Source organism: Schistocerca nitens, chromosome 2, assembly GCF_023898315.1.
Source record: "Schistocerca nitens isolate TAMUIC-IGC-003100 chromosome 2, iqSchNite1.1, whole genome shotgun sequence".
Classification (NCBI taxonomy): Eukaryota; Metazoa; Arthropoda; class Insecta; order Orthoptera; family Acrididae; genus Schistocerca; species Schistocerca nitens.
This window is the reverse complement of record NC_064615.1, coordinates 731,249,596-731,266,368: the sequence shown is the minus strand read 5'-3', so window position 1 is coordinate 731,266,368 and position 16,773 is coordinate 731,249,596. Positions and strand designations below refer to the sequence as shown.

Below are 16,773 nucleotides of genomic sequence, written 5' to 3'. Positions count from 1 at the left end.
GAATGGCAGCCCATTCTTCACGGAGTGCTGCACTGAGGAGAGGTATCGATGTTGGTCGGTAGGGCCTGGCACGAAGTCGCCGTTCAAAACATCCCAAAGGTGTTGTATAGGATTTAGGTCAGGACTCTGTGGAGGCCAGTCCACTACAGGGATGTTGTTGTGTAACCACTCCGCCACAGGCCGTGCATTATTAACAGGTGCTCGATCGTGTTGAAAGATGCCATCGCCATCCCACAATTGCTCTTCAACAGTGGGAAGCAAGTAGGGGCTTAAAAAATCAACGTAGGCCTGTGCTGCGATAGTGCCAGGCAAAATAACAAGGGGTGCAAACCCCCTCCATGAAAAACACGACCACATCATAACACCACCGCCTCCAAATTTTACTGCAGCACTACACACGCTGGCAGATGACTTTCACCAGGCATTTGGCATACCCAAACCCAGCCATCGGATCGCTACATTGTGTACCGAGATTCGTCACTCCACACAACGTTTTGCCACTGTTCAATCGTCCGATGTCTGTGCTCCGTTTCCACTTCACTATCACATTGGAAGCAGTGGGCCTAGGGGTGTTTAGGAGTGTGGAAATCTCGCGTACAGACGTATAACAGAAGTGACACCCAATCACCTGACCACGTTCGAAGTCCGTAAGTTCCGCGGAGTGCCCCATTCTCCTCTCTCACGATGTCTAATGACTACTGAGGTCGCTGATATTGAGTACGTGGCATTGGGTGGCAGCACAGCGTACCTAATATGAAAAACGTATGGGTTTTGGGGTGTACGGATACTTTTGTTCATAGTGCATCTTGAGCGGGGAAAAAAATCGTGAGTATATGACAGAAGCGAAGAATGCATCGAAATAGTTTAGAACTGATTAAAGAAGAATATAAAGGCTACAATATTTAAATGCCTGGGTGATATAATACAATCAAATGATCCGAACTAAGCAGCTAACTTAGCGAGGTCTGGAAAATGAAAATATCTTTTCAGTGAACAAAAATCTTGTATAATAAGAAATCTCTATCCACAAATGCACACCTCTGACACTACTACACTTCCAATACACCAGGATGCTTCAAAATGTCTTAAATAGCCAAATAGGTGAAACAGAAGGACTATAATGAGAAATATGAGAATGGGAAATGGAAATTAAGAAGTAATTAAAATGTTAATGAAAGAATAGAACGAATAGTAGATACAATGACGAAGAGAGGAATGTAGTGTATGGTCATCTAAGAAGGCTAGATGAAAAATTATCACCAAAAAGAATTTTTAACTTTTTTGGTAAATCGAAGATCATCAGTAACGTGGGTCAAAATAATTAAAGCAGATCCTAGGAAAACTGAAATAATGGAGGAAGAAATAGGAAAGAGAAATTTTCAGAGCAAAAGTAAGAAGTTTTAAGAGGCTTCTGGGAGAAAACCGTAGGGACAAAAGAAAGCAGAGAACGGAGGGAGAGAAAGAAAGTAGCAAAGAAAGAAGACAAGTTATTTCATCCGGTCCTCAGTAGGCCAAGACAATATCTTCGACCGAGATAATAACGAGCATTGCAAATTTTAGGTCTGATTCTGCAGGATATGCAATGCACTGGAAAAATTTGCGTACCGGTAGCTTCTAGGCAATATACGAGCACACACAATAGTCGTTCAGTGCAGAATCAATTTTTGGCTCTCTACTAATAGCAATAAATGTGTCGTCTTCTGCGGCTGCGTTGAAATATACGCAAAGTTATGTGAACACCTTCTTAATATTGTGCTCCGTACTCCGACCACAATATTTGTTAATATTAAACGCTAATATCTTGCTTATTTTTTGGCGGCTCATCTCATCTTTGGAACCTGTTCCACAATAACCATAGCCTCAACGTATCATCTGTGGAACAAATCTGTATCTATATGGCTCCAGGTTACTCCGTTGATGTCTTGTCTGTTACAGTTTTAAGATGTCTTTGCACGTTGTTTAAATTGGTACACGATAACTGCTAGCGTAAGTAGGACAGTTTTCAGCTGAAGCAAAACTGGGGATCAGTAGCTGCGATTCACGCTGAAGACTGTCTCTAACTAAAAGGCAGAAGATTGTATTTCCGCAGGGAAGTGGTAGTGTACGATACATCGAAGAGTGCTGTGGCATAAACGCATACCGCCGTAAACTTACTTGCTATAGTGGAATCGGAACGGAAGAGTTTCGTATGAAGTTATATACTCTTGAACTATTAACTGAATGAAATACTTTGCCGTACACAACGTATGTTGACATCGGAGAGAATTTGATACAGGCCAGCCTGGAAGGGCTGTTCCTAAGTTACGAGATAACATACAGCACATCCAGATTCATTAGTAACTGACAGAATGCTTTTTTGTAAATTATACGGTTAATCTGTTCTTAAATGTGACAGCTATAATTAAATATCCTGTCACGGTTATGTTTGTACTGCGACTGCAATTACGTTGACAACGGCCGGAGAGTACTTTGTCGATATCTCGTGGCATTTTAGCCATTTGCCGCGGATAGGAAACCGAGAACATTGTATTCCATCGAAAGCCAAAGAATTTCGTGTCACATGATTTCTCATAGCCACCAAGCACGTAAACGCAACTTTAGTTAGTTTGATTTTGTGTGTGTGTGCGCATGTCATATACGTGAAAGACTTTTGAGAGTTATTTTCGTGCTATCCTGTGCGGTTTGTTTCCGTCGAGACGGGCGTGCACTGCCCCTGGAGAGCCCGATCCGCCTCCCAGCGGGACGCACGGCGTTTACAGTTGGTGGCACGCGCCAGCTCCCAAGTGTGCTGCAGTTCGGAGCGTGGCGTCCCATTGCAGCGTCACTCTCCGACAGCCCCGCAGTTCTCTCGACGTCCTCCCTTCTACATTAACTAAATTAGTTGCACTTGAAATAAAAGGCGCCCAGAACGAGGACAGTTATCTTCCCCCTCAGAGTAAAGAGATGTATTTTTCTCCAATCTGCTTCTACAACGCACGCCCAAGTCATGTGCTATTCAGTCACCGCCTCTCGTCATTTACAAAACCACAGAAAGTCAACAACCTGACTAGTACTGTGAAACGTTTATCATCCTGCGAAGGTAACTGGTGAGTTGGAAAATGGTTGGGCCTTATCAAAGTTTTACCGGCTTTCCGGGAATGTATCACCATTGTTAACATGTCACGTTCATGAATTTGCAACGGATAATCCAAAAACTTTCTACAATTTTAGAAGAAAACAAATCCCTATGTAAATAGCTTCTTGTGAAAGCGATGATAGGCAAAGTGCAATGTATTGCTGAAGACAGAAAACTCGGGAGAGGGAGAATACGAGAGGAATGTAGCCTTCTACACGGTAAGGGAAACCGGAAAACTTATCTAATCAACATTTATCAACTTAAGAGTGAAAATCTTAACAACTAGTTTGATGTGATACTTCACAACAATCGATATCGTCCAATTTCCTTTGTCTCTGCATGAGTAGCATACAGACGAATCTACTAACTGTCAAACCTAGATCCTCCTCTAATAATTTTATCCCCACGCTTCCCATCGTGAACAAATCCATTTCACCTTGATCCCCGAAAGCGTACCATACCAACAGATTCCTTTTTTCCTCGTATTGTGGCACAAAGTTTTCTCCCCCAGTCTGATTTCGCACTTCATTATTTATCCAATCTCCCTATCTAATCTTCAGCGTTCTGCTGACGAACTTTTCTGATCTGTACTGTCTATCGCCCACGTTTCACTATCATACAACGCTACGAAGACCTTTAGAAGAGACTTCTCAACAGCCAACTTCAAACGCAATGTTAACAAAATTCATTATTTTCAGAAACGCTTTTCTTGCCATCACCACTCCCCATTTCATATCCTCTCTACTACTGCCGCCATCAATCTGGTGCCCAAACGGAAAAACTCAAACTTCTAGAGTCACAAGCTAACCTAATTCCCTCTACATTACCGAACTTAATCCGATTACATTTCATTACTCTGTTCTGTTGTTGATGATTTTTATTTCATAAGCAGTTTTCAAGACACTATCCATTCCTTTCCAGTCTCCGACAGAATTACGTCACTGGTAAACAAAGTTTTTATTTTGTCTTCCTGAACTTTAATTGCATTTCAAAACTGATTTGACTTGCCGAATCGAATAAAATGAAGGATAAGCTATAACGCTGTCTCGCTCCCTTCCCAACTACTGTTTTCCTTTCACGCCCTTCAACTGACTACCGTCGTCTGGTTTTTTACAACTTGAACGTATCCTTTCACTGTTTGCCTTTCGTCTCTAATAAATTCAGAATTTCAAACACTCTATTCCAGCCAACATGGGCTTAAGTTCTCTCTACATCTACAGATCCAGTAACGCACCTTCGGAACGTAACTGATCCCCAGGACGATTCGTAACAGTCGTTCCACTCTAGCACTGATGTAACCATGAAATACTAGAACAGTTGTTTACAGTGACAAGGCAAAATGCTTGGTGATACGAGGCAGAAAGCCGACCAAGTCATGAACGCCCCTGGAAAAGATGGCAGGTTCAATAAGGAGCCACAATAGGCCCAACGATATACACTCCTGAAGGTATGCTGCTTCATATCGTTATCTTGACTCTCTTATCTGATCGGCAGATGAATATGCTCAGAATTTGAGTAATTCGACTGTTCTATTTCGTACCTGCAACGGTGGAACGACGGGGGAGTGTCTGGTGTTCTGCTGGCAGACATCAGAACCATTACTTTCACCACGAACAAAACATAGACCGCCTAACGACCAACGGGGGTCACGGGCGCTCGATTTCAAAAGGCGCGCCTGATACGCAAAAACTGCTACGCGTTGCATGGACGGCGGGAGCAGAGGGACCGTCAAAAATGTCCCGTTTTGTTTCCACAAGAAGTCTGGATGGGAAATAAACAGAGAAGTTCCGCAAATTTTAACGATTTGGGTATGGTCTTGGTGGGGGACGGGGGGAACTTCGTTGAAGGTAGAGGAAGAGACGACCTTAGCAAGCAACGTGTTTGCGATACTTCTGCTGCTGTGTTCTTGGACCTAAGTCATGTTACCGATTTTCCTGGTTTCCTTGCACTGGGAAACGGAGAGCACAGTGCATGAAAAGCATACATGATAAAGTCCAGCATAATATTCTCGTGACGGTCTATTCAATTTAGTTATGAACCTGGAGCTTTCATTCAACTCTAAGAAATTCGTTTGAAAAACAAACTGTCTTGCGTGTTAAGATTTAGTTAGCACATGTGTGACTTCCATTGTAATGGAACTTGCAGGCTCTCCCAGCAACGTATTTGGAAACTGATACAATACTGTAGAGTAGCTGCGAAACGAATAAGAAATCAAGTAGTTTGGTCATTCACAACTTGAAATAAAGGTTGAATCAATGAAACTTAGTAATGAAGAGTTCTTCTAACATGTAATAACTTATCATCATCATCATCATCCTCATCATCCTCATCATCATCTTGGATAGTTTCCAGACTCTGGCCGGCTCTGTGTGGAACATCATCATCCTCATCATCATCTTGGATAGTTTCCAGACTCTGGCCGGCTCTGTGTGGAACATAGACCTCTCCATCGTCTTCTGTCTTGCCACCATCTCTCCGTCTACACCCTGGTCCAGTCTTCTTTCCTCTGGACGCATTCCTATACTCCTTTCATCCGGGTCTGTCCCTCGATCTTCCTCTTGGTCTCTTTCCTTCCAGTTTCATCTCTTGTATCCCCCTTGGTATCCTCCATACCATCTCAGAGTTGATTTTTCTACCTCCTCCTTCCACCTTCATTAACACACTGATCCTCTTATTTCTTAACCTTTATCTTTGTCACTCCCATATTGTTTCTCAAGAATTTCATCTCACTAGCTCGTACTTCGTTTTTCTCTCTTCCTTTCATAACCCAGGTTTCTGATGTGTATGTCGGGATCGGGACATAGTATGACCTATATATATAACCTTTTTACTGTCAGGCTTCTGACACTTCCAAAATGCTTCTGCTTTTCTCCCCCGCTCGTTTATTTCTCTGTCGTTTTTCCCATCTTCCTGTATCAGGCTTCCTAGGTACTTTAAACTCTTCACTCTCCTAAATCGTTCCCCACCAATTGTTATTCCAGTTGTTCCTCTCGCCTCCTTTCCTGTTGTGTAATCATCTCACTCTTACTTACACTAAATCTCATCCCGTATTCTTGTACTGTTCGTTACCGTAAGTCCGACTGCTCTTGTACTTCCTCCACCTGTAGCTTGACATTAAAATCATTTTGTGCATTTTCGTTTGTGTAAGTGTTGATATAAAGGTTATCATTTCCAGGTCGGGCGGTTATTTAATGTGTTTTTTTTTTCGCTTCGATCGCAATATTTGCCTATAATGCCATTTTCAGTTGACAGCTCACTATTAAGTGCGTCAGTGCATTGTTCATTTCCAGAGGACACTGTCCTCCCGTCAACCATTTTTGTACAGGACGAATCAGCTGCCCCTTCCTACGGGTTTTGTAGAACTCTCAGGGTCTTCAAATGCCACGAGCAAGGTTCTCATATTCTGTCCCTCGCTATGCGCAAAGTATTAGTCCTACATAAAAAAATGAACACGAATTTCTTGTCATAAATTTAGTGTAGTTAAATGTTGCACTAGTATACATTTGCGCTAGAGGCCGTAGTTTTCGAATAATTCAATAAAAACGTGCGAAAATGACCTTAAAAAAGGTTTTTCTTGAATAACTTGCACACAGTGGCCTCTAGCGAAAACGTAACCCAGTACACAATTTAACAACACTAAATTTCTTACAAAAGGTCTGTTCATTTTTTCTGTAGGACTAATAGTTTATACATAGTGAGGGGGAGAATATGAAAATAGCGCGCGCTATTTTTTGAAAGCATTGCAGGTTGCAGAAAGCCCACAGGTAGGGGCAGCTCAATAACACTGTATATTCCATGCATATAGTAAAACGGGAGTCTTCGTCATTTATAGAAAGAATGTAGAACTTCATCGAAAAACTGCTATTAAGTTACATGAAGAGCTATGTTCTTTTACATAGATGACCACGACTTTTGTCTTATTATGTACATGGAACGCATAATAATGACTTAACACAAGGCCGGTGTCCTCTGGAAACGAACGATGCACAATTGAACATAGTTAGGTGTCACTTGAAAATAACGTAAGAGGCCGAAATTGCAATCTTAGTGAAAAAATAAATATATAGCACTCGGATAGGAAAATTATGTCGTTTCTAAAATAGTGCAAGACAGTGGACGCGGCAACAAACAACATTAAAGAAAATTGGCGACCCTGTTATAAATTGTGACTGTAACCTGCCACGATTCGGGTACTGAAGTGGTAGCTAGCTTTAGGGAGCTGGAGTTCTACTACTTTCGCCAGTGCTAAGTGCGTTGCGGCGACTGAAAGGAGTTGCTTTGCGCCGAACGCGCCCCGCCAGGCAGCGGGAGGTTGAGGTGTGGAGGAGGCGGCAGCGGGCACCCTGGGCAGGCGCAGGTGCGACCACAGCGAGCGCGCCACGCTGCGCCGGTCCACGCCGCCACGTTGCGCTGCGCTGCCCGCGGCAGCTCTGGCAAACAGCGGGTGCCCACTACTCGCATCCGCTAGCCGCCTTCGCTGCTGTCGACCCAAATAATATAGTCACTGTTTCGTCTGATGTGTTACGTTCCTTCTGACGCACCTCATGTTTCAAGTCCGTTGACGGTATCGTAATTCGGTCTCTCTTCTTGAAATGACTCGACCCAGTCGTGAAGGGAAATTAAACTGCTGGGATGGGGCACTAGCAGCACAGTAATGCGAGCAATTTGATTCCTGCACTACCCGGTATCAGGTCTTATCCAGCGAAGAGGACTTACTGCGACCTATTTCTGCGGCTGTTGATACGTCGGTTCGGAAGAGTAGTTGCCGGTGGGAATCCGGGAGCTGATGGCTTTTCCTTAAACTTGCATATGAGCAAAATGACATTTAACGTGAGAAGCGTCTGGTTTCAACGAGCATGATCGCTCGATAATGGAGCTTTCGCGTTGACAATAGTGTAGCGGTGGAACAGCTATTTCCTGGAGCTGTTCTCTGTCTAAAGCCGTTTCCTGTAACAGCTGATACGTAATTCTGTGAGGTAAATCGCACGTCGACAGGATTCTTTTATCTCGCAAAATAATGTAGTCATTGGTCGGTGTGCATACCAAAGGAAGTCTCACTGCTTACATATCAGAGAGCACAAATAGCGATAAATCATGCCCGTTGCGAGATCAGGATTTGTCTGTGGGATTTTTATGTCAAGTGTTTCATTCATTCTCTATCAACATTCAAAAATATATGCTACTAAGAAGTCAGGACTCTACCTTGCCATCCCAATTTAAAGATTTCAGATGGACGAGAAATCTATGTCAAATTCTAACAGTGCGTTCGCCTAGTATCCTCTTTGAGTTGGCGTCCATCTATAATCTCATTACCTGAACATGGAATTGTTTGAAAACTCATTTCAGAAGTGATATATAGTTAAACGATACTCCATACATGAAGCTAAAAGTCTTCTAGGCGAAGTACCACTGCAACTACGAACGATTCAAGGAATGTCACTTTTGCACGGTCTTCATACTTTTGCACTTGTTACAGGTTGCCCTTTTGGAGATTTTCACTCTAGAGATCACATACTAGAAAGAACGACCCATTTTAAGTGTATGGATCTCCTTATATTCACATTCAATGCTGAAATGGCGGTCGCGTTTCGGTTATGTGCAGACTCACTTCAAGCAGTGCAACATTATACATCCGTTTCAACATCATACATCCGTTTCAACATTATACATACCTTCAATTATGTACCGCAACGGTCATTGCACCTTTGGGAAATATCCCCAATACGCTCGTTTTTGCGCACAATATTGCTCCACGAAATCGAAAATGTTTGAAATACGCTGGCAGTAGCGATTTTTAATATTGTGTAACGTACTTTTGGCAGTTGTGAAGATGAAATAAAATGTGTGGAAGAGTCCCTCCCGGCGGGAACACCTGATAGCCTGGTGTAAGTCTTTTGAGGTGACGCCACTTCGGCGACTTGCGCGTCAATGATTACGAAATGAAGATGAAGACTACACAAACACCCAACGTAAGGAATTAAAAGATAGTAATACTAACTGATACACCAATTTCAGTCGGTATGAGATAAAGTTCCTCTTCCGAAATATTGCCTTTAGGAAACGGATCAAAGAAAGTTTTTGTCAGTAAATTATCCGAGCAATGTGATCTGCCCGAGGCTTCGGCCAACAGCAGATATCATCTCCTCAACACGATGAACAGGAACTGGATTAAACTCTCAGCAGAAATACAATTAAGATTTAGTGTCACTATCCGACAAAACTAGAAGAGCCTCTGTAACGACACCAGCAGTCGCAGTAGAGAAATTACTTCACACAGCACTGCATAAAATGCTACACTTGGCAACTCATAGGTGTGTGATATCTCGCGCTGTCAGTTCTCTCAGATATAAAAACTGCGGACAACAACCAGTCACCGCCAGGAGGCATCACACTAATAGTGTTTAACACATCCTCTAGCTCAGATAATGGTCTCAGTTCGGCGAGAATGAGTGTGCAAACTTTTTCATGTATGTTATATCCAGCTGAAGCCTCTCGAACACATATAGAGCTACCAAATTACGGGGAAGACTTTTATTGCGTTTCACCCAACGTCCCAAATAGACGTTTCCGGTGCTACTAATACCAGATTCAGTGTGCCAGTCGAGGAATAGAAGGGTGCTTAGGTTTTTGTAAAAAGAGGATCGTATGTCTGCAGCTCTCTAAAGACGAAGAACTATGATGTCCACAACAAAGACATTATGAAGATATACAAGAGAGTGCATCACTTGGTCATCTGGAACATTGAAGTAATCATCCCGGTTCAGGTTCATGGTAAACTGAACGTGTGGACCCATGTCGTGATGCAAGACAAGAAATACCCCCCCCCCTCCCCCCAATAACACTGCGGAACGACCTTTGGTCTGAACTACATGTTCCGCACTCTGCGGGTTAAACACCTCATTGGCCCGGTCGGTGGATTCTACGTATTGAATCATTTGAAGAGAGGAAAAATAGCTACGTCTCCAGTTAGACTATCGTCTAGTTTGTGCTGTTTTGGCCATTGAGGACGTGCAGCTTCATGTGCAATTATGAGTAATGGTATTTTGCGAGAGTCCGACTCAAAACATCCATTGCACGTAGTCCTTTCGCAATGTTTGCGCAGAAATCTGTTGAGGCAGACGTCCAGACACTGACAACAGATACCTATATGACTTGCGACCGATTGTCATTGACGGTTATGATCTTTTTACGGCCACTGTTATTACGCCGTATTATTTAGATGCGGGAGGCACACCGTACCTTGCAGACACGTTGGCCAATCCGCGTTGATGTATCAACAAATTGGGCACCTTCACTCACGTTGTGGGCAAGATCATGTCCAAAACTGATAGTTTCTTTCTGTCGTTCTGTCACGTCTTCTCGCGGAACCATCTTATTGCGCGATACAATCAAGTGTCGGACGAATCATTTCACTGCCGTGACGTACGTGAACGGCGGAGGGTAACATCAATGCCTGGTAACAGTTCTACGCCGCTTCAAAGCGACCGGCGTTTCCTTTAATGGGGCGACTAACATTTTGTCCGGTGAGCTTATTACTTTCTCAGGTCGGTGGCCACAGTTGACACTGCCGCTACCTCTCAGCACGATGAATGAATCCACCAGACTTCGCGATGGAAACAAGTTGATAGCATACGGCTATATAGGTAGACTGTTCCCAGTTACAGATGCACGAAACGAAGAGAGGCATCATGAAGGGCGTTGGACACAAAAGCCGGCACGGACATTTAGGGCTGGAGCAGAAACTGCCGGGGCGAGTGAACGAGTGAGCGGGTTGTCGTAGCCGGCGCCGGGCAGGTAGCGGAGTGCCGACAACGCCGCCCGCGATCGATATGGCCGAAGCAAATGGGCAGCGCTGCTCCCCGACAGGGGGTGGCCGCTGTCCGCCCACGCCACACCTGCTGTGCTGCTACTGCCAGGGTAACAACCTGTCACCCGTGTCAGTCGTGTCTCCCCGCTGACGCCCCTGAGGCTGCACCTGACTTACCGGTATATCCTTTCGCCCAGGAGCGTTAGCCTAGCAGCATCGTAAGAGAGAAAGTAAACAGAGATCCCTGCGAAACACTACTCCTCTTTCCCACTCGAGCTCCGGAGCGACGAAGACGAAGGCGTCCAGTTTGACACGGCATCTCATGACTTTTGGAAGACATTCTAACGAATTTCGTATAGTCTTTTAGTGAAGCAAATACGAACTTACTCAGTATCGGATCGGATTTATGACTGGATTCGGAATTTTCTAAAAGATAGAACTAAATACGCTATTTGAATGCACAGTGTCTGTTCCTTCGAAAGAGATCCCGCAGCTGTGAAACACTATATGTAAATTGAAGGGGGATAACTGCTATCAGCTGCAGCGGAACATGAAGCGGAAACAGTGGCGACAAGCGAAAATGTACCGGACCGGGGTTCGAACCCAGTATGTCCTGCCTAGTAAGCAGGAGATCCTGGGTTCGAATCCCGGCCCGATACACGTTTTCGCTTGTCGCCACTGATTCCGCTTAATGTCCTGCTGCAGCTGGTAGCAGTTATCCCCCTTCAATTTACATATAAAAATATCCTAAGAGGGTGTTAAAGTATCTTTATTGTTTACTGGACATACATGTTACTCTCTAATCAACGTCCGGTATGTTAAATCTATTTTGATACAGGCGGTGCTTGTTGTTGCATGGCTCGAGATCTTCGCTTTCAATGTTGGCAACAATTTCCAAATAATTCGCCATCTATTGGCTGTGTTGTTCATTATAGTTTCAGGAGACGCCCCAGAAGGAAGAGAGCACCGGTATCCATGTTTTCTAGTGAGGTACGCAGATGGCTCTTGTCATTTGTGGATGCTGTAGTCAACCAAGCACATGCAAAGCTTCATCTTAACGCAGTGCAACTTGTACGGATGGTCTGTTTGATCCAGAAAGGACAGACGATTCGTCGAGTTGTTGGTGACGCCAATGCCTATCTATGTCTCATCCACAGGTTGTGGAGACTCTACAGAGTGAGAGGTCAGTACACAAGGCGAGGTTGACAAGGTCGCCGACGCATTTCAACCCCCAAATGAGGACTTTATCTGGCCGTCTCTGCGTTTCGGCATCGTAAGGATACCGCCAGGTATCTCAGTAGGGCCACTGTGTCCGATCGGATGTGTTGAAAAGGTTACGAGAAGGGACCGTACGACCCAGACCACCTGTTGGAGTACCGCGACTGACATCATCGTTCAGTTCGCGGATAGTTCTGCCCAACTGACAACTTCTTCACTGGCGAAATGTGTTATTCACAGACGAGTCCACATTTCCTCTCACGCAACGTGATGCTCTTGTTCATGTGCGAAGAAAGGTTGTGTGGTGTTGTGGGGAGGCGTAATTGACGACAGCCATTTGTATCTTCTCGATGCCCACGGTCGCCTTACCGTCAAGCAGTACTTAGAACATATCCTGATGAACCATGTGCTGCCAGATGCATATGATTGTGGCCCCGAATTCCTTCTAACGCTAGGGCTTATGTGGCGGGCGTAAGCAGGGATGTCATTCGAAGCCTGGATAGTGAACTAATGGAAAAGTCGGCGGTGAGTCCCCATCCAAACGCCATCGTGCATATGTGGGACACGCTTGATATGTATTCGTGGTCGTACTGTTCCACCGAAGACACACCAAGAACTCTCATGGGCTGTCAATGGGAAAAAATTCCACATGGTGACCTCTGTAGACTTCTACAGACCATGCCACGTGTCAGGCAGTGATAAACGTTCAGAGAGGTCGTTCACATTACTTAATCTATTAAGTCCAACGAAAAGCATCCAGCATGACGGGATCCATGATTGTTTCCACTTTGTTTTCGATAATGGTCGCACGTGTCAGTTCTTTGTATGTGAACGATCGAGGAGGTAATGTTTTGTTGTGTACTTAATTTCTGAAAGATAATGGTATAATTTGGTAACATACACAGTCCTCAATTATTGTTCTATGTAGTATGACAGACGTCAAAAGTCACGTTCCGCTAATGAAGTGTGGATAACTTCCGAAGTTCTATGAGGGTGTTCCCAGACGATCCTGTTGTCTACGGGAAGGTTGCAAAGTCGCCAAAGGATGCGAAATGCAGTAAGACATAGCACGATCGATGACTGAAGCAGATACTGGCAGCTGATACTGCATTTAAGTACTGCGCACAAACAGAGGTGGAGATTCATTACGCTGTAGGTGAAGAATCATTGGAAACAGTAACAATCGTAGTATATGGACGGATAACCGTCCGGAACTACCTAAAGCCGAACGACCACAGACAACAAACAGTAGGGAAAGCACATGCCCGATTCTGAGTCACTGGAAGAATGTTAAGGAACCATGAAAGAAGTGGCTTACAAAGTACATGTTCGGGCGACTCTTGAGGAATATTCATCGGTCTGGAACCCTTACCAAGTACTACTAAAAGTCGAGATAGAGTAGATCCAACGAACACGTTGCGTCACGGGATCGTTTAACAAGCGCGACTGACTTGGGTAGACACTCAACAAATTCGCGTAGCAATTGACAAAGAGAGACTCGCTGCGTATCACAGAGGTTACTTTTGAAATTCCGAGAGCGTACGTTCGAAGAAGATTTGGGCAACCTATTACTTCTTCACACAGAAGTCCCGTCAAATGACCACGATCAAAAAAAAAAAAAAAAAAACACAGATTAGAGCTCATAACAAAGTTTGTCGACGTTCGCAAATGGAACAAGAATACGGATAAAACGATAGTGATAAGAAGAGGTACCCTCTGCCGAACACTGTAACGTGGCTTGCGGGGTAGATGTGTAGATGTGTAACTGTCTCCAACCTACGGAGAGGAGACAGTTACGTTTTGGGTCATTCCAAGAGGAGAAAGAATGATCAAGTTTCAACGTCTGGTCGGTGAGCAAGTCCGTAAGACAGTACAGGCTCAGACTGGCGGAAGGATGGAAAAAAAAGAAAAAAATAAATAAATAAAAAAACGGTAGTGCCTTTTGAAACGAACCTTGCCAGCATTTACCTTTAGCGATTTAGGAAAAAAACCACGGAAAAGCTAAATGTGGACGGTCGGACAGGGTATCTAAGTACCTATTCTCGAACTGAGGTCCGGTCTAGGAGGCGCGCTCCGCCAACGCAACCAGCAGCGCAATATCAGCAGTAGATAGAAAACTGGGTTCCAGTCCCAGTTAGGTACACTAACTTCTGACACGAGCAGGAAGCGTTTGCCTTATGTTGCCCAGAGGTATAGAATATAATGCGAGATTCCAAGACGAGGACTGTTACTTGAATTGCTAGTGTAACAAGTAACTTCTCACTTAAAACGATACTTACAGAAGATCCAGAATAATCCTCCATAATAATCCATTACTTACAGAAGCAAAATATATGAGCTTTTAATACGGTGACACATTTCAGTTTAGAAGCAAAAAAGAAACTCTTTCAAAATTTGTAATTCCCCTCTACTATACTACGCCATGTATTCGAAGACAGTTCCGAAATGTAAGAAAACTTTCGTTTGTGTAATTTTCTTCAAGACAGAAAAAAATGACAACCTGTTGTACATTTTTTAAATCCTCCAAGGGAACAGATCTCTACTCGCTAAACAAAAACAATTTTTATTTGTCTTCGCCATAGGAGGATGAGATTAGAAAGGAGAATTTCTTTAGTTCAACGAGGGCAGGGCTCGCGTCAACCCATTGTTTGAAGTAATGCGAAGAACACACTTTAAAGGAGAAAGCCAGACATTGTCAACGTGGCTCTTTCCCGAACGAAGCATTAAGGTAAGCATTGTGTTGTCTTTCCACATTTACGGATAAGACCTCAATGTGACATATAAGAACGATAAACGAAGTGTGTGTTCCTGTTAATGAGACCGGGGGGGGGGGGGGACGATCGGTCGATCGAAATTTTCTAATCCGCTAAAATAAAGAATATTAAACACCAATGGGTAAAAAAAGAACAAATTTAATGATTACGGAAAACCATGACGAACGTTTATTATTTATACATTATGTGAGGTGCTTTACTCTTCCTGCGCGCGTCCTCCTGTTGCGTGCACTTAGTTCCAACGATTAAGCTCGACAGGGCCTGGCAACAATACAGTCCAAAAACAGTTGTAGCTGCTGGAGTAAGCTTTACTTAGTTGATTTACAACGAAATTCCAAACAAATTTGGATTTCACTTTCCAGATTTATGATGTAATACGAGTCCACAGTCGAGACCACCAGTTAATATACTGCTTCGATGCAATAAACAAATCGATATGAAGTATCCTAAAAGATAAATACAAATTGTGTTACTTACTTGGTCTTCGAGAGGTTCGGATCACTCGTTTTCCGCCGCTCTCGCAGCTGCCTCTGTAAAATAAAAATTAAAAATAATTATTACCTACAAAGAAGTGGCAGTTCATTTAGGAAGGCATTAAAAGCACTGAAATGAACAGGAAAAAAGTAAGTATAGGTGTCATCCATCACACAATTCCATGGGCGAGAAAGATGGCAATGGGTAACTTATTTTTCCCATAGTGTTATGCACGGCGCTGAACGTTAAAGGGAGACCTGGCGTGAACACGCTTGACTGTGAGTCATTAGCGATTTCCCGCCTGCATCAAGAGTGCCTCTTTGACGGTTCTGTTTGTAGTAGTTTGTGTCCCATGCCAGGGGACGATCAATGAAATTTCTCATGGGTGGGGGATGTGGGAGGAAGTAAAGGGTGGTGGTAGGGGGAGGGGTAAATTTAGACTGTCGCATGCATAAATGCCTGTCCTCGTTTTTAATTTGCATTAAGCTGCCGATAGTTCTTACTAGTTCTAAATTTAAGGTAACACCGAAGATATAGGAAGAAAGTTTTAGGCTCCCATTACCACCACCACTTTGCGAAAAGTCAAACGCTCACTCAGAAGGCAGATGACATAGTCCGATGACCGCGTACATTGATGGTCATTGTCATTTCAGTACAGACTTCAAATTGCTCAATTTTTTGTGATCATACATTATATACCGGCGTAGGAGACCCTGTTGACGCACAGTATTAATTTTTGCACATCTGCCATCCCATGTCATCTGAACAGCAGCGTTCGAACAGAGACGTCTGATCCAAGCTCGCGAGGATCACGTTCTGTCGTAGAACTTACGACGGTAATCCGCCCGCAACGGGGTGGGGGGTGGGGGGACACTTACGTTTGGTCCAACAACCGAGTTTGTGACGCCCACGGTACACTTATTATAAGCAAGCCAATGACGACTGTGGAACGAGACTAGTGGACAGGGATTAATCTTTGGATTACAAATCATTTCCAGGCGAAAATCTATGTCGGCTTCTTGTCTGAGCAGATAGTACATAACGAAGCAGAAAAAGCCAGTTTCACATGAATAACAGGAACGAAATTTGTCTGGAATTTCCAGTACCTCAGACTTTGAACTGCAAGTATGAGGACAGACCAACAGGAATGGAGGACGAACAGGAGGGATGGAGGTCGTGGACGAGAAACAGGGATGGACACCTGCTAAACCACGAAATTCAACTATCAGCGCTCTGTCTTTAAAAAATTTCATATACCTGGCAACGAATGTATGTTAAGTGTTACGAATGAAAGAAAAAACCTTCGCGTCTTTGCAGGTAGAGCATACGTACGTCAAAGTAACGTCAGCTTTTAGCACTAATTCGACTCTGGACCGATCAACTAC

At 43.9% G+C, this 16,773-nt stretch overlaps 1 protein-coding gene across 6 annotated transcripts in view; it reads right to left on the bottom strand.

Moving 5' to 3' along the window:
• Positions 1–16,773, bottom strand: part of LOC126236933 (rho guanine nucleotide exchange factor 11-like) — a 550,831-nt gene that overhangs the window by 272,331 nt on the left and 261,727 nt on the right. For all 6 annotated transcript variants that reach the window (XM_049946613.1, XM_049946616.1, XM_049946615.1 and 3 more), the window contains exon 4: positions 15,392–15,444. In XM_049946613.1, the coding sequence (XP_049802570.1) occupies positions 15,392–15,444 (53 nt within the window). The remainder of the gene's footprint in view (positions 1–15,391; positions 15,445–16,773) is intronic.